General features: G+C 46.6%; 2 protein-coding genes across 7 annotated transcripts in view; both read right to left on the reverse strand.

The window, feature by feature from the left end:
- The window catches only part of LOC142901998 (SHC-transforming protein 1-like), an 8,189-nt gene extending 7,819 nt beyond the window's left edge, over positions 1-370 (reverse strand). The window contains exon 1 of the mRNA XM_076046759.1: positions 243-370. The gene's annotated coding sequence lies outside the window, so the exon portion shown is untranslated. The remainder of the gene's footprint in view (positions 1-242) is intronic.
- Positions 371-1,340: 970 nt separating this feature from the next.
- On the reverse strand, positions 1,341-16,674 carry secisbp2l (SECIS binding protein 2-like). 6 transcript variants are annotated; one of them, XM_076049026.1, is made up of 19 exons: positions 16,529-16,674; positions 12,991-13,202; positions 11,291-11,618; positions 11,046-11,190; positions 9,777-10,000; positions 9,571-9,595; positions 9,336-9,451; positions 9,024-9,116; positions 8,757-8,870; positions 8,438-8,605; positions 8,188-8,329; positions 7,542-7,717; positions 7,306-7,438; positions 7,056-7,218; positions 5,836-6,056; positions 5,410-5,564; positions 4,827-5,046; positions 3,071-4,218; positions 1,341-2,932 (listed from the first exon to the last, which is right to left on the reverse strand). In XM_076049026.1, exons 2-18 carry the CDS (start codon positions 13,128-13,130, stop codon positions 3,539-3,541), a joined length of 3,243 nt encoding a protein of 1,080 aa, XP_075905141.1. In that variant the 5' UTR covers positions 13,131-13,202; positions 16,529-16,674; the 3' UTR covers positions 1,341-2,932; positions 3,071-3,538. The 6 variants fall into 6 exon arrangements, with proteins under 6 accessions (XP_075905141.1, XP_075905133.1, XP_075905123.1 ...); XM_076049018.1 differs by having other exon boundaries at positions 3,097-4,218; positions 16,412-16,671; XM_076049008.1 differs by having other exon boundaries at positions 3,084-4,218; positions 16,412-16,671.
- Between the last annotated feature and the right edge of the window lie 504 nt (positions 16,675-17,178).

A 17,178-nucleotide genomic window follows, 5' to 3' on the forward strand; every position in this document is an offset into this window, starting at 1 on the left:
AATTTAATATCTAAATGAAATAAAAATGAATGGACACCGCAAACCTGTGTTCAGGAGGAAGCGGGTATTAAAAATGGATGGATGGAAAATCAGTAGATTGTTTTGGCCACACAGAGATTGAACTTGATGAAATTTGGTTGTATTGAGTCAAAACAGCGTTACAGTTAATGGAAATGACGCAAACATTACGTCCGTCCACTAACTGTCGAGGGGCCTTGAACATGATGGTGAGATAAACTTACCTGTCTGACTGCAGAGAATGAAGTCCAGTCTCCTTCTCCTTCTCCTTCTCCTCCACCTCCACTTTGCTGCTCCTCCTCTGCTTTTTCTCAATGAACTTTCTGCCGTGGTTTTTATGAATGAGACGCCGTCACCCACCACTTCCTGTGTGTGTGATGGTGCCCGCAGATGAATATGTGAATGAAGCGGAGGGAGGAGGGTTTGACGGACGGCCCCCGGCGCTCCAAGTCCCTCCCACCCTCCCATCATAAACTACCGTCCAATCAGGGACAAGCAGGGTGACTCATGCTGTACACACACACACACACGAGAGAAAACACACACACACACACACACACACACACACACACACACACACACACACACACACACACACACACACACACAGTTTCCCCCACTAAATTAGAGTCAATACAGAACACGGGTTCTGTGTTTTATTTGGCACCTCAAAAGGGAGAAATTAGTTTTATCACATTAAGATCCCTGCCCGCTGCCATTTTGTTTACATTTTGAGATACAATGGTACTCATTTTTACAAAAAGGGTGAGAAGAAGTTGCTTTATAAAAGACAGCTGTCCGTGACATTGAAATGAGATGTATAAATATACTACAAGGAAGAGGATGTAGCATTTGCATTGCTTTTGATTCCAATCAGTCCAATACGACTGAAACCATTGGAAGACTGTTTTACATACTGATTTACCTCTGATAAGAAATTGTGATTTATCAACGGTGAGCTGGGAGGCGGAGAGAGCGAGAGTGCTTTGAAAAAAGAATCGTTAAATAAACAAACTCCGATGAAAGGCCAAAAGGCGAAGAAGTAAAATGTTTGACAGACAGAACATGATGAGAAATGGTGACATGTCTGTGTGTTTGCAGTCTCTGCCAGTGGTCGTTCTCTGACACTGCAGTATAATTCCATGTGTGTTCATACGTAGTTGTGATGCCGTCAGTGAGAAACTGCAATGTCAATAGTCATGAGAATGAAAGACGAGACATTCAATTCCCAGGGTGAGTCCAAACTGTTGACTGGTATGTACTTGTCTTGAGTGCATGGTGATGCTCGCACATATAATGGAGACACAGTGGCAGCCACACGATTTAAATAACCAACATTTTAATGTTAATGATGTTAATAATCAGCCCATATAGTTCAAAGAGAGATAACAGGATTATGAGTTAATGGCCTATGACAATGTTGCTAGTGATGTACACTCTTGAGGGAGATGGTCAAAAATATCCATATAAAGACAAGGAACACTGAAAAAGTTACTTCATTGAACCATTTTTTTTTCCTCCTTTCGCTTTTAGTTCACATTAGTTATAAGACATTAACCAATTTATATTTACATAGTGCAAAAAGAAAAAGAAAAAACACACTCCTGTCAGTTAATACACTTCAAACACTTTGATGGAAGTCATAACATCAAAAAGGTTTACACACGGCGTACCTTTAAAGTACACTAGCAACACCTTGGGAACCCCACACATGATATTTAGTACACCGTCCTCTCCCTGGCTTCACATTGCATTCAGCCCAACATACTGCATTGACACGCTGTCGCCACCCGGCTGGATGCTCACTAAGATTCGCTGTGACGCGCTGCAACCAAACTGGATTTCCAACTGTTAAAACGCTAAAATTTTCAAATGGCTTTTAAGAACAGGGTGATTGTGTTTTTTTTTTTATACAATGAAAAAACTTCTTTTTTTTTGTTTCCTGTACATCTTTATTTACAATTTTAAATCACTGGACAACTGTGCAGGACACTGAGAATTGATTCCGAAACCGTCAAGAAAATTTAACACAAGCTGATATTTTGTTTTCCCAATGATGCTTCTGTAAACCTTTTTCATCATAGTAAACGGCTGCTGTCGCCACTGGTGACTGAAGTCGTGTTGGGATTCAGGGCCACTGACACCGAGTTACCCATCAGTTTCCTATAGACAGACATCCCATCATTAACCAGCGAGCGACGGCTCGAGAAAGCCTCGATCGACTCGCTCACCTGGGAGAAGACACCACCCGGGAGAGCAAAAATGGAAACAAAGGGGTGAAGTTCCGGGCGGAGGAGCTCCGAAACAACAGAAGAGAAGCACCTCAATTAAGTTTCACACTCGGCAAGATCAATATGACACACCGTTATACACTGCACCACAAGGACTTGTGTTGCTTCTTCCAAAGTGAGCTGGTTCTGAGGGATCCAGACGCAGCGCGGGGAGAAGATGGCTAGGAGGAGGAGACTGGGAGAAGATGACTGGTCCTGCAGGGAACAGCTGCAGGTCCGACCTCGCTCTTCTGTCAGGGGAGCATCACGCCGACGAGGGCGAGTCCCCCCGTCATTCATCGGGAGGCCGGGCGAAAGGAAATGTGAAAAAAAAAAGGAAACAGAATCCGGCACACATTCACAAAGTATTTACAGAGGTGAAGCCAATCAACGCGGTGAAGTAAACGCGGCCGACGTGCAACACTGGGCCGGCTGTAAATCTCCTGCGGAGCTCCGCCCACCTGACGTGAGACACCGTTCAGCGAGACCATTTAGTCAAGAGGCCTTTTGAACTGTTTCTGCTGCTCGTCGTTTGCCCTCGGAAACGTCTCGAGAAGAAAGTCGCACTCAGTGGACGACTCGGGTGGACGACTTGGGTGGACGACTCTGGGGAAGGACTCGGGGGAAGGACTCGGGGGGAAGGACTCGGGGGGAAGGACTCGGGGGGAAGGACTTGGGGGAAGGACTCGGGGGGAGGACTTGGGGGGAGGACGACTCGGGGGAAGACTCGGGGGGAAGGACTCGGGGGGGGGGAGGACTCGGGGAGGGGGAGGGGGGAGGACTCGGGGGAAGGACTTGGATGGAGGACTCGGATGGAGGACTCGGGGGGAGGAGAGGAAAAAGAAAGAAAAGATCCTTTGAATTCAAGTGTTGCAGGTTCTGGGCAGAAGAAGAAGTGAGGACGTCCTCAGAGGCTGAACGAGGAGCACTGTGGTGGGAAGCGATTGGTTGGGAGTCAATGTGCAGTCCTTCATACTCTTCAAGCTGTGTGTGTGTGTGTGTGTGTGTGTGTGTGTGTGTGTGTGTGTGTGTGTCCTGCGTGTTGCTGTGCATCTGTTTTGGTCGTCTGGTTGGATACCTGAGATGTGGTCTGCTGTCAGGAGAGAAGTGATGAAGAGGAAAGGAGGAAGAACCAGGGCTGCTGGTTGCTGCAAATAGCGGGGTGTGTGTGTGTGTGTGTGTGTGTGTGTGTGTGTGTGTGTGTGTGTGTGTGAATGAGCGTATGCAGGAATGGTAGAAGAGCAGTGACGTCACCCCGAGACCTTCTCTCGGCTCTCCAGCGCCGTCGTCTTCGCCACGTCCACGGCGTCCAAGTCCTCTTCTTCACTCTGCCTTCTCTCCTCTTCCTCCTCTTCTTCCTCCTCCTCCTCCTCTTCCTCCTCTTCCTCCTCCTCCTCCTCCTCCGTGCTCTCCTGGCTGTTCCCCAGCTGCATGTTCTCCAGGGTCTTGGACACCCAGGACTCGATGCGGCTGCTGAGGGTGGGCACCTCCACCGAGATGGGCTCGGGGGTGTAGTCCTCCTCTTCCTCCTCTTCCTCCTCCTCCTCCTCCAGCATGCCGGGCACCAGCGTGGAGGTGGTGGAGGTGATGGAGGAGTTGAGCGGGCCCCTGCAGCTGCCGTCCAGCGAGCCCGTCTCGGTGCTCTGCTGGGAGGCCAGCTCCAGCCGGTCGTCAGCTCGGACCTCGTGCCTCTCGGCGGCCGCCTGCGTCGGAGGCGCCGCCCTGGGCTGTACAGCAGCGGCAGCAGGGGCGGAGGGGGCGGTGGTGGCTGGGACTGGAGCTGGAGCTGGAGCTGGAGCTGAAGCTGAGGGAGGAGCAGCAGCAGCAGCAGCCTCAGTCTCTTTGGACGCGGCCGCAGGAGGCGCTGGGCGACTGGGCTCTGAAGGCTCCGGGGCGTCAGAGGTCTCCACCATGTTCCTCCAGTTGGTCTCTGTGGTGTGTGAGGGGGACATTTGATTCAGATTCATAATAATAATAAAAATAATAATAATAATAATAATACATTTTAAAAAATTTTTTTTTAATAATTTCAATAGTTTCTACAGACATGATAGAAAGTGGGCTAGCGTTTTTGTGAAATAACTTTCATGATGAGGAAAAAAAATGTGGGTCCTGAGACTTCAGCAGTTGTAAACCACTGGTCAAGAGCAAAGTCACACTCTGCTGACGCCATTCAGATACAGACCATCAAACTGGCAAATGAAAGAAAACGTTAAAAAAAAAAAATCTCAATAAAAGTTTGATAGAAGGTACGTGAAATGTTTCTGCTGATACTGAAGGAGTCCAGTTTCCTCAGCAGATGCATTCTGTACTGTACTGACCCCGCTGCCTCAAGAAGGCAGTGAAAACACTGAGAGACACATCACACCCTGGTCACACTTTATTGGAGCTGCTGCCGTCAGGCAGACGATACTGGGCCATCAAATGGAAGACCAGTAGACTGAAAAACGTTTTTTATCCAACTGCTGTGATCCAGTTCAATACTGCCAACTTCCACTGAACAATTCACCTGTGCAATATTTAAAATGTGACGCTCACCGTATTCCTTCTCGTTGACCTCGGAGATGGGCTCGGACAGGATGGAGCAGAAGGAGATGGCGGAGGCGGCCGAGTGGTTGCGGTAGTGTCCCAGCTGGTGGGGGGTCTTCTTGTCGTTCTTCAGAGCTTCCTCGGCCTGCTCCTGCTCCAGTGCAGACACCATGTCCTTGTAGGCCTTCCTGGCCTCCTCCGTCAGCGACACCAGCCGGTTGAAGAGAGCCTGCGGCCGAAAGGAGAGGGATTTAACAGGGCGGCTGGGGCTGCGTGTGGAGCTTACTACCACCAGAGGGAGTGTGGTGCGAATGAATAATGGATTGAATGTGAAGTGCTTTAAGTGTCTAGAAAAGCACTACATAAATCCAATTTATTATTAACATTATCATCATCATCATTATGATCATCACAGTGGTTGTTAAGAAGTGTTTTGGGCCCTAATTTATTTCTTTTTTTTTCACATCATTGTATATGAGCATGGGTCAATAAAATGTACGTCCCTCTACAGTTTGAACACAGATGATCACGTTGACCGAAACGTGACTGAAACACGGAGAGAACACAACAGAAGACAACAGAAGAAACTTGCCTCTGCGGCAGAATAATTGAAAATGCCAACCACGCTGACGGGCACCAGCTTGTTGACACATCGTCCCAGAGCCTTTCTGCCCAGAGCAAACACAAACGGGATCTCCTGCTCCCTCGCCATGGCAATGACGTTATATAAAGCTTCATCCAGGCCTCCTGCAACAGGGGAAAAAAAAAACACATCAGGTCACGGGTGAAAGAAATGCAAATTAAATACAAAGTCATCAATTGTTTCCAAATCATTCTGGTTTTGCAGAGCTCAGAAGGCATTACAAGGAGTCAAGGTCAGTCCTCGCGCCGGACTACAGGTTACGGACTCATTACAGCTGGTCATTTGCATTCAGAGTGATTTTTTTATTTTGCCAAGTGATAAAGTGCCACAACTCTGCAGCCACTGTAAACAACGCTGGTGAAGGAGACTCTGTACCTTTGGCCTGGATCTTTTCACAGTTGGGAGAAATAATGACACACTTAATCTTGTGCAGCTTCATGTGCTTGGTGACCTCTCGGAGACCCATGACCAGGCGGCGCTTGGATTTCGCCTTGGTGGGATCCTTTTGGTACACTCGCTCTTGGAAGCGAACCAGCTCCTGCAGGAGGAGAGTCACGCTCTCGTCGATCTCCTTGCTCAGTACTTGGTTACAGTACCTGGAAGGAAAAAAACATGCAAGGTCAGAGGAAACACAGGTCAGAGTTGCACAATTACATCACATCAGACTCATTTCATTTGAAACATTTCGTAACCAACACAAGTATATTTATTTTTGTCGTAACATAATGTCTTCCACTACCATTCATCAGTTTGAGGTCATCTGCTCATTTCTGCATTGAACTCCATTATAACCAGTTTTATAAATAATGATCTTGAATCCTCTGCCATCATTATGAGTGCATGAAAATCAGTCAAGATGTGTTTCATGAAAATCCTCTCCAATGTCTAATTAAAGGCAAATCTTTCCCCTCCTCATGCATTCTGCCCCTTGAAAAGGGATATCAATAAAAAAAAAAAATTGCTGTTGTGTTGCAAATCTGCACGTTTGTACAAGTCTGGATAATTTCATCTCGAGCCAAAACAGATGACCTATGGAACTTGCCTTTGCTAATCTTCATATAGTCCGGCTTGTTTTCGCAATTCACAGGTCAGAATCAGCACGCTACTTGTGAGTCTGTTAGTCACAACTGTTATTCTACTTTAGCGGCTAAAATTTGTTGCGGACTTGTCATACATACAGCCCTGCAGCTCTGTGGTTTGATGAAACACCCATCAAAGGGTTTGAGAGGTTGAGTCCTGAGGGGAAGGGCTGCGTGGAGGAGCTTGGATACTGGGGCCTTTTGGACGCTTTAAATGACAAATGTGTTGCAGGGAGAAGGGTGGGCCAATGGGACAATGGGGCCTACAGCAGAGGACGCGCAAGGACAAAGCTGCACTTGTGGCCACTGGTGCACATTTTTTGCTGAGATGGGGACTATGTGCGAGGCATCGCTGCCGTGCCCTACAATTCCTTATTGTGCAACAACAGCTGTTAACGTTTCAGAGTGTGTGCGCCTCACAGCCGGGGCTCTGTGACTGTCGAGTGGGACGAGAATTCGCCTTTTTCGGTGCCAGGGATTCCGAGACAAACCTCGGCCCCTCACTCGGACACTCACTCTCGGAAGCGTCGGCTGTGGATCTTGGTGATGGCGTTTGAAGCCATGGGGCTGCCGATGCCGGAGCTGGCGGGGGAGCCCTGGGAGACGGGGGTGATGCTGTAGGGGGAGTTCTGACTGGCTGGCGAGAGCGACGCATCACTGGGTACGCTCAGACCATTTTCTGGAGTGTGGAAAGAAAAAACATTGTTCAGAATGTTCAGCACGCAGGCTGAACGTGGCTTCAGCTCAGTTGTGCGTGCACACACACCCTCTTGTGAAGCGGGCTCTCGTGCGAGATCGTCAGCGAAGTGCAAGCACTCGTCCCCCTGCTCCTCCTGACCCGACGACTCCTGCTCCACGCTGGGCTTGCCCTTCTTCCCCTCGCGCTCCTTCAAAATGATCTGCACAGACACAGCAGAGGGACCATGGTGTGAGTGAAGGATGCCAGCCTAAAGCCAGCGAGTGCCTTTAGGCTTCCAGATGATGATCCGCTGGAGCGCCGACCTTCTTGAGGGCTGTCGGCCGTTTGACTTTGGGAATCTCCCTCTCCTTCCCCCGCTTGACCCGCGGAGCGTTGGAGTCCAGGGGGTTGTGAGGCGCCGCGTAGTCGTGCTGCTGACACTTGGACGCAGACGCCATGCTGCTCGAGCCCAAACTTCGGAACTGAGACGTCATACCAACTAGGAAGAAGAAAGCAGTTGGATTAGTTTATATGGAACCTTACTGATCCCAGCAGACAGAGTCCTCAGGGAAATTAAAATCATAATAGCGACAAAAAATAAATACAGAAAACAGATGTAGAAGTGAAAGCACTGCGAGAATAAGTAACTATGCACTCAATTGCAGTTTCTCACTCAAGGCATCAAAACTGCGTATGAACGTACATGGAATGAGGTGTATCCAAACTTGACTGGTAGTGCACATTACGTAATAAAAGAGAATGTTTTGTTAGGTGTTTTTCTTTCATTTATGAAGCAATATTTCTGGAAACACGCACTATGTTTCATTCCATTTTGGACATGGATAATGTCGACGGTGGTCCAATTAATGTCAACAACCACAAAGGCAGGAGGAGCATTATTTCAAGTAACCACAACAACATTAAGACAACACACAAAAGGAACTACCAGCTGACAGAGATGATGAGTACCTGTGAGGGACAGGGGCTTGGTGTTGTTGAGCTGCCGTGCCCTCATGGCCTGCTGCTGTTTCTCCAGAGCTGCGAGCATGTCTCCCAGGTCCAGCTCCACGGAGCTCTTGCTCTTCTTTCCTGCCGCCTTGGTGAAGGCCTCCTGTTGCATCCAAGAGGAAGAAGAGGAGGACGTGATCACACCGACGACCCGCCGAGGACACGCGAGGGAGAGAAATCCCCAGCAGACGTGGCGCCGTCAAGCTCATACCTGCAATTTCTTTTGTTCCATGCTGATTTCGGAGTACTCCTGTGCTGTAGCCAGAGCGGCGGCCAGAGCCTTCTTCCTCTGGCTCTTGGCCCTCTTAGGAACAGAGGTGGTGATGGGGATGGGGGTCTGCACGATGCTGATCGGGGAGTTTTCGGGTAGATTATCCAGCTACAGATATATAGACATAGATATAGAAAAGATGAAAGGATGGATAACAAGCTAAAAAGTTGACGACTGAAGGCAATGTAGCCCAGTCAAAGCTGTCAAAATCCTTCAACTGCTGCCGATTGTGGATGATTTTCCAAACAACTTCCCTTACCAGATTCTTGGGTAGTTTAGGTTGTGCGTTTGTCTGGGCTGAATTCGGGTCGAGTTTAGCACAACGCTGGACCGCCGCTCCTCCGTTAGCCAGACCAGGCAACTCATCAGTGTCCTGAATAGGAGGTATAACAGTAGAAGGCACGAGGTATGAGGTATAAAGGTCAACACAAAGCAACACCAGTCAAATAAAGAACAACAACACGCAGTTATGGCAATAACTGGTTTCTACAAACATTCTGATGAACATTACACTGCCGCAGCTCACCTCAAAGTAAAGGGGCTCTGGTGCGACCACCGCTGGCTGCCTTTGCTCAGACTGTTTGGATGACACGCGGCCAGAAAAGCCACTGTGCAAATCCTGAAATGTAAGGTTCAAACTCAACACAATAGTATGACGGGGTAACATGCTTTTAGTTCCTCTCATTCATTCTGTGCGAGCGGCAAACAGATGAGGAGAAATTAAGTGTTTATTCACGGTGTTGTAAGATGCATTTTGAAACAAAAACTTTTTGAAAAGATTTTTTAAAATCTAAGATGTAATTAATGAAATGTCTGACTGGGTAAATGCAGTTTATACCTGTGAGAAATTCCTATGATCAGGAGGATTCTTCCTCTGGTCCACTCGCTGAAACTGACCGTTCCTCTCTGGCCAAGACTTGGTTGGAGCCTGAGAGGCCACGTTTACCCAGGTGCCTCCAGAGGACATGAAAAAGAAAAAGAAATCCTTAATACTGCAGAAGACATGTGTAGCAATGCATGTATACATTGGAGGATTGGATTATGACGCCGCCAAAAGCATCCATGGAACTCACCAGTCATCACACCGGCCTCAGCTCCCTAAACAGCACAGAGATAGAAAAGAAACAAAGAAATGATCATGTTAAATGTGTTTATAATGTTCAGTTTGTCATTTAAACAACATTAAGTTGAGATAACAGGTGATTCCAGCATTGGGCTTTTCTAGGTCTGAACATTCTCCCACTAAAGAACCTACACTACCAGTCAAAAGTGGACCTACCGGTGCCGCCGCCGTGTTCTCCGCTGTTCGCTGCGTCACGCCGGCGCCCTGGTTGTGTTTGGGGCTGCAGTAGCCGCTGTCGCTGTCTATGTCGGCCTCGCTGGCGCCCTGCTCGTTGTACATTTCCCCCGGATTGGAAGCCCGCCTCCTCTTTGTTCGGTTCTTCCACAGCAGAGGACTGGCCTGATCCACAGAGGTCCTTGCTGACGCCTCTCCAGGAAAATCTGAGCAGGAAAAAGGAGGCCAAGTCAATTGCTTGCCAGTGTTTGAGAGTGAGATACCGGCCTTTGCAGCAACATGAACACTCTCGTTAACTTTTTTTTTTTTTTTTAAACAAAGTTTTACATTTTTTTGTTGTTGAGTCACAGTCAAAATAGTTAATGGTAAAAACCAACATAGGCCCCCACCCCACACTATGTCTTGAATCGCACTTCAGAGACAAGTCAAACAGAATATTATACAGTTACATTTAAGGAAAACATGAGACTAAATACAACTAAACACATAAATAGAAATAAAGAAAAAAATGAACTGAACAGCTGCTCGGATCTCCACCAACCCGGCTCTACCAGGTGATCAACCTGCTCTGTCAGATCTGGTAACAGACACTTCATCTGGGGACCAGCGGACCAGGTAGAATTTAAAGTGAACCAGTTATCAAGGGGAAACATCTTTGGTTAAAATAATGAAGCCGTGGTTCCAAGCAGAGATAAAAACCTTTTGGAGCAACCCATAGGTTGAATTAGATTTCTTCTTCTTCTTCTCACACTTCAGAATAAATTATCGCAAACTGATTTGCTTCTGCGGCTTTCATAAAAGTTCTGGCATCAACAAGAGTTGACGTCATGACATGCGAACACATCCACCACTCCGACTGGAAACTCTGCATTCCATCTGTCCAAACTGCATAGCAAACACGGAGGAGACGAACCTGAAGCGCAAAGTCATCGCTCTTACTGGCATCATGCGTGTCCCGTTTCGCCACTGACAGGAAAGATTCTTATTTTGTTGGCAGAGGAACTCACAACAACAAAGGTCTGGAATGTTTTGGGCTTCAGTTTCCTTTTAGCGGCAGGACTGAGGAGAGAAGTCAGTGACGTCTGCCAGGCAGACACGCAGCTGGAGACTAAGAGTCCAACTTTTTCTTGCTTCATAAAACTGAACGACTTCCTCTTCTGGTCAAAGGCTTTTATTTTTAATTGTTACTTACTAAAAAAGACTATGCGTGGTGTGACTGTGCACCTTTTATTTACTGCTGCAGGTAATTACCTGTTTGTTGCGCTGCGTCCACCAGCATGACTGTCTTGGTCCGACCATCTGGCCCGAAAGTGCACACCTCCTTCTGCACGGCCACATTCCTGGTTGGAGGGCGGCGGCCCCTCGGAGGCTGACACAGACCCAACTGCTGTGGATGCTGAGGGAACCAGAGAGACAACTAGATGTTGATGGAGGGAACGAGATTTTTGAGCAAATGAAAGAAAAGAAGACCGGGGCTCCTGGAGTGGGTGGCGCACCTTAGACAGAAGGTTGGGCCGGACCATGCCCCTCACCCTCGGACTGGCCATCCCATAATGCGGCCCGAGGGGCAGAGGCCTCTCTGTGACGTCTGCCGAGACCGGGTTGACCACCCCGGCCTGCACGGGACCGGCGTAGGTGCCGGGGAAAGGCTGGTAGAAGCCCATCACGGGCGGGCACGGCGCCGGCATGATCTGGTAGTAGGCGTAGTCGTTGGAGACGGGGGGCTGCGGCGAAGACAAGATGGGGTAGGCCAGGTAGGAACCGCCGGGGCCGGGGTTGGGCTGCTGCCAGCGCAGCTCACCTCCGTTGTACATGGGATGTTGTCTGGGAAGCAGAGGAGGCGTCGCGGGTTATGATCAATTTTCTCGTCTGCGACCAACAACGTGAACTGTCAGTTTCAAGGTTCAAGAACTTTATTTGTCACATGCTCGTAGGGCGTGCAGTGACACATAAAAGTGGCAACGCTTACCAGAGATTGTGTAAACAACAACACAGCAGCAGGGACAATCTACAGCAGGAGTGGGCCTTGATTGGTGGGCCACAGTGGGTTCTAAAATGTGACATAGGGGGCCGGAGCAGCAGCAAACGGATGGAGTGTTTTGGTGACCCACCTCATCTTGTAGCAAAATGTGCTTTAATGTCAATTGAAAATGTATTTAGCTCTGTATTGGAATGACTCTTACAGCTATTTAGTTACTTGCTATTAATATAATGTCTTCAAGTTCAGCAGGCCGGATTAAAAAGTTTAACGGGACGCGGGCCGTAGTTTGCCCATGCTTGACCTAGAATAACACTATATACACAACAATTTTTTTTCGTATAAATATAAAAGCACACAACTTTTTTTAAATACAGAAGAAGCACATTCACAAAGGTGCTAATTTAAAAAAATATGTGGAGAGTGTAAACTGAACAATGAATGAAAGTGACTGAAAGTCGGGTGTAAGCAATTTGTAGGGACAAGCGAACAGCCAAACGGACAAAACCAATCTCAAGACACCAAGAGCTTGTCGCCGCGTCAAAGTCTGTCAACTTCAGTTCTGCACTCATATCGTCGTGTCACAGCTGACGCAGTTGCATAACATTAAGGTGAGTCAGTCATATGGCTCACACAGCACCGCGTCCTGGGCTGCAGTGCAGCCCAGAGTGAAGGTGATCATGCTGGTCTGCTGCGGTGTGAGGGGCGTGCACGCGGCGGCCAGAAGTGTTGATCAGGGTCTAGATGACATTCTTGCAGCCAGAACTACTATAGGGACATTTCCTTGCATTCAAACGTGCGGGAAGGAAGCAAAGAAGCGGATGTGTGCAGGATGCAGCAGATCACTGTGGACAATGAAAGAGGCCCGAAAAAAATCAGATTGCAGTTTGTGTAAACGGTGCAGAGGTCTCCATTCATAACATAGCACTTTTCAACGACTAATGGTGCGAATTCAATGGACTGTTTAAAGGACCGCCACAATCTCAATTGTGAAATTTTTTGAACGCGACGTTGTCTTCCCGATTAATGGAAACAGAGGGGTGGCTATTTTGGTGACAGGACAGGATTTCTTTGTAATGCCGTAAGAAGAGGCAACGTTTTACATTGGCAAAAAAAAAACACAAGTCATGAGGCTGAGTTTCAGTGGGCTTAGGCGGAGAATTGTTCTGGTTTCACTCTCTCCTGACCTCCCCCCACATTGTGACACGGTGGCAGTACCTGTTGGGTTGGTTCTCCTGGACGAAAGGGTAGCAGGTGATGAGGTAGCTGGGTATGGGAGTGGTTTCCACTGCGCCATTGACTCCTCCTAGACCCCCACCGCCTTCTCCTCCACCACCTGGCTCTCCAGAAAGACTCATGCTGACCAGGGCTCCTTCGAGACCTTTCTTTTGTGGGATGAATGGCTCCACTTCGGCTGAAAGCTTCACATCCTGCAAGGAGGGAGGAGAGAAAAATCCAAACAAAGCTTACTATAAAAAAAATTAAAAAATTAAAAAAAAAAAAAGCCATTACTGTCACCCTGATCGGAAAACTAGTGGCTGGATTCTAGCAGCGTTTCTTTGTGTCATATCAGTGACATTTTTCCTTTTGCAATTCCCAGTGACGTCATACAGCAGCCAAAGACGTCATTACAGCAAGTGTGATGTCATAGTTTAAAGTCCATACACAGCACGTCAATAAATTGTGATCAGGCCACAGGGACAGTTACATAAAACTGTTTTGAGTTTGAGGTGTCAAAAAAAACAAACTACAACTGAGGGTTCAAGCTCGTTCATGTAACGAAGGAATTAGCAGCTGAATAAACACAAGAGGAAGAATTAAAAACAATAACTGCCTCATGGCGTGTCTCAATCTTCTCAAGTTAAACTGAGTATTTTTGTTATTGATATAACATCCACAGTTATGTGTAAACTGACAAAACATTATATTATTTATCATGAATAGATGCAAACAAAAGAGCAAACATACCATTTTGGTAAATGATAAGCTCATAGTTATTAAATACATTGAATTGAGGAAATTGTTTTCTTGTTCCAAAAAGAGGAGATATAGATACGGAAAATACGACTTTCAGCTGCATGAATCAATTGCACAAAAGACTGACATATTTATACATATGTATGTACGTATGTATGTATGTATGAGCAAAGAAACGCGTTGCATTCCATTCTATTTAAAGTTAGTCAAACTTTATGACTCTCCAAATTTATGACAAGATGACAGTGGGGCAAACAGTGCAGCAGAACACACAAGCCTGGGACAACCAGAAGGAAGGGCTGGGACCAAAACCACTGAGACACAAAATGAATTCAGGCTCAATCACTTCAGACGGCGCTTCAGTCCAAAAACATTGAGATCTCGCACGGCTTCATTTGCTCAGTGAAACTGCTAACTGGTGGCCAGACACTAAATATCTTCTTCCTAAATTAAAAGCAAAAAAAAAAAAAAAAATGTTGTTTTCATGTACAGTATGCTGAAGCTGGGTAAGGAAAACCACACTGGAGTGGACTGCTGTATGAATGGATTAACTACTGTACAATGGCACTCCAATCTTTCACATCAAGTTCTTTTTTACTCAAGACAAAATTAATGTGTCGCTATTCTCTTCTTTTTATAGAGTTTTTTTTTTTTCATTCAATCTCAAACAAAGAACCCCTTTCATTAAAAAAAAAAATCAACAAAATAATTAATTACCAAATTTCTTGTGCTTATGAGTTGCATGGAATGAGGTCACTGGTGTCATCTGTGACAAACAACTGCCTTTTAAAATAGTGATAATAATAATTTGCTATCATGTTTATTATTAGGAGAGGTGACAGAGTTCAGAGGACAAAGACGTCTTTGCACAGCAGCGGAGATGCGTGAATAGAGCCATCAGTGTGACCAGAGGCTGTCACATAGGCCACTATTGTCTCCAGGGCACAGACAGTGCTTGGAGGGTTTCAGTAACTTTTCCGCAGGTAGATCGCACCTTTCGGAAGCAGAGCCTCGACCAAACACAAATCAAGCACGCACGACAAAGCCCCATTTCTACATTGAGACTTTGATGAGTGCAGATACGTTGCAAGAGGCCTGACACTTTACAAAAACACAATGTAATAAGGCAACAGTTAAAAGCTACACACAGAAAGAGAAATAACAAAATAAATAAATGAAAGAAAAAGAAAAACTAAAGTAAAATGAAACAACACAGTTAGGTGGAGTAGAATAATTTAAACAGATGGGTTTTGATTTGGGATTTAAATAAAGGAAAAGCGTCTATGTCATGGATGTGAATGTGCAATTGTGCAGCAGAGCTGATCGGGTGTTTTTACAGGATTAGGTTTGAGAGGATAACGTAGGGACAGTACTACTGGATAAGCTAATTACAGAGCAAAGCCACAGAATGGACGTCTTATGAGCACTGGGGGGGGTGAATTCCCCAAAAAAGACAAATGTGAAATGGCACATATATAAACAGTTGGCTACAATGAGTGCCATTGATTGAACCATCTTTTTCCTCAGTACGAACATGTGTAATCATAACAGGGGCTGTGAAAAAAGGCAATGAGCTCAGGCACAGATGTTCATTTGTTGCAATGTCGGAATGAAGGAGATCAGACAGACAAAGGCTTTGTTTGTGAAGGCAATTCACTTTTCAGTGGCAATTCAGGACAGCGGAGGAGAGGAGAGAGAGCAAGAGAATGTTGACTTCTGCTGTAACCAAAGCACGGTGATGGAAGGTCTATTCATCACAGACTTTTAAAATGCAAAGATAAATTGGATTAGTGGTGTAAACAAACACGCGGTGTGGCAGAAAACAAGCCTCATGGTTCAGGTCGTTCGGACAGGTGATTGATCTGACTTTCTGTCATCAAGCACCCGGAAGCCAAACTAAAGTTTCAACATAGCAAAGAGCGTCACTGGAATTCCACACATGCAGAAAAACCAGACATTCCCCTTGTGACTCTACGCAACCTCACTCCTTGCCCTGGCAGCGAACCTGTCCAGACTGAAAACAAAACTTTTAATACGGGCTACCAATATGGTCACAAATGTGTAAAATGTCACCTTGCAATACTCAAAGTTACGCCTGCTTTGGCTAAATCTGTCACAAAACTGCAAGAGCCCTCACTTAGATTGACAGTTGGGGCAGCTACTTAGCTTTGGGGCTAGCTCGGCGAGCTAACAATTTCTACAGGCCGTCTGTGTTGGCTTTGTCGTAAGCTCTCACATAATGTCACGTTGAAAACATTACACAATTTGTATATAGTGGGGGAAAATACACGTACCTCAACGGAAAACCGTATGTATCATGATCTAGTAGCTTGTTAACGCGACCGCAGTGAGCTAGTTTATCGCTAGCCAAATGCTCCTCAAGTCAAAAGACTTCAATCTACCGAGCTTTAAAAAATAAAATACAAAATGGGGCGAAGAATAACCACAAAAATAATGTATTTAGGTCACCGCCGTGCATAGCCGCTATTGATACTCAGAATAACGGAGCAGCTACCGCAAAAACAGGCGATAACGTTCGGCCTCCGTGCGAGCCAAACTAACGGTATAAGGTAGCGTTCCCCCTTCTCTTCTGTGGGCTACATGGGCTTTAGCGAGACATCAACACAACAGAACACATCAAAGACACTCTCACTCACTCTACCTTGTTGTCACCAGCGTCCATGTCAGTCACCAACGCCGCGACCCACCGTCATTTAACACCACAAGGACGGACCGTCAGGAGGTAGGCACTTTTATTTTCTCCATGATAGATAATCACCGAAAGCTTGGGAGGGACTCGCAGCCGGTTCTCTGCCTGCTGCTGCTGCGTCAGTTGGCTTCGCCCTCCTCCGCTGGCGTCCGTCGAAGGAGCCGAGGCTTAGAACTGTGGAACGCAAGCACGGCTGTCACTGTGGAAATGGGAGTCACCTGGAACGGAAAGCGTCGAGGCCCAGAAAGCTTTGCAAGCGCTGCGTAAAAGGCGGCGCTTCACCACCAGTGGCGTTGGTGCCGTAAAGTCAACAGAAGTGTTTGTCTGTCTAACCTCGTGTTGTAGTCAAGACCACACCGACCGAGACCAAGACATTATCAAGACTAGACGAGAGAGTATCGAGATCGATGGAAGACCAAGACATTCAGGGTTCAAGACCAAGACTTTATATATATATCAAAGAATAATAACAACAAAGCAGGAAAAAAGACAACATTTTTTATTAAATTCAAGTTTTCTTCTAAATCCAACAACATCTCTATTAGTTTTAGTTATCTTTTAATCATTTTCTTTAAAAATTTGCAGCTTTAGCTGTGTCATTTTGGGTGTCTCTGAGCGTAAAACTGCAGCAGCTGGATTCTTTTCAGTTATTATCCGTCATTGCAGTGATGGCTGAGTCCTGACCGGTCTGGATCCAAAATCCTGAGTCGGCCCAATCC

The sequence above is a fragment of the Nelusetta ayraudi genome, unplaced genomic scaffold (genome assembly GCF_046127955.1).
Source record: "Nelusetta ayraudi isolate G7.1 ecotype Tasmania unplaced genomic scaffold, CSIRO-AGI_Nayr_v1 ptg000005l, whole genome shotgun sequence".
Classification (NCBI taxonomy): domain Eukaryota; kingdom Metazoa; phylum Chordata; class Actinopteri; order Tetraodontiformes; family Monacanthidae; genus Nelusetta; species Nelusetta ayraudi.

Excerpts from the sequence above, each read along its gene's own strand:
- secisbp2l (XM_076049018.1), bottom strand. The coding sequence starts at position 16,432 with ATGGACGCTGGTGACAACAAG. Across the intron at positions 11,619-12,990 it reads CAGGAGAACCAACCCAACAG|ACAACATCCCATGTACAACG; the intron begins GTACTGCCACCG and ends TCTGCTTCCCAG. Across the intron at positions 6,057-7,055 it reads CACAGCCGACGCTTCCGAGA|GTACTGTAACCAAGTACTGA; the intron begins GTGAGTGTCCGA and ends TTTTCCTTCCAG.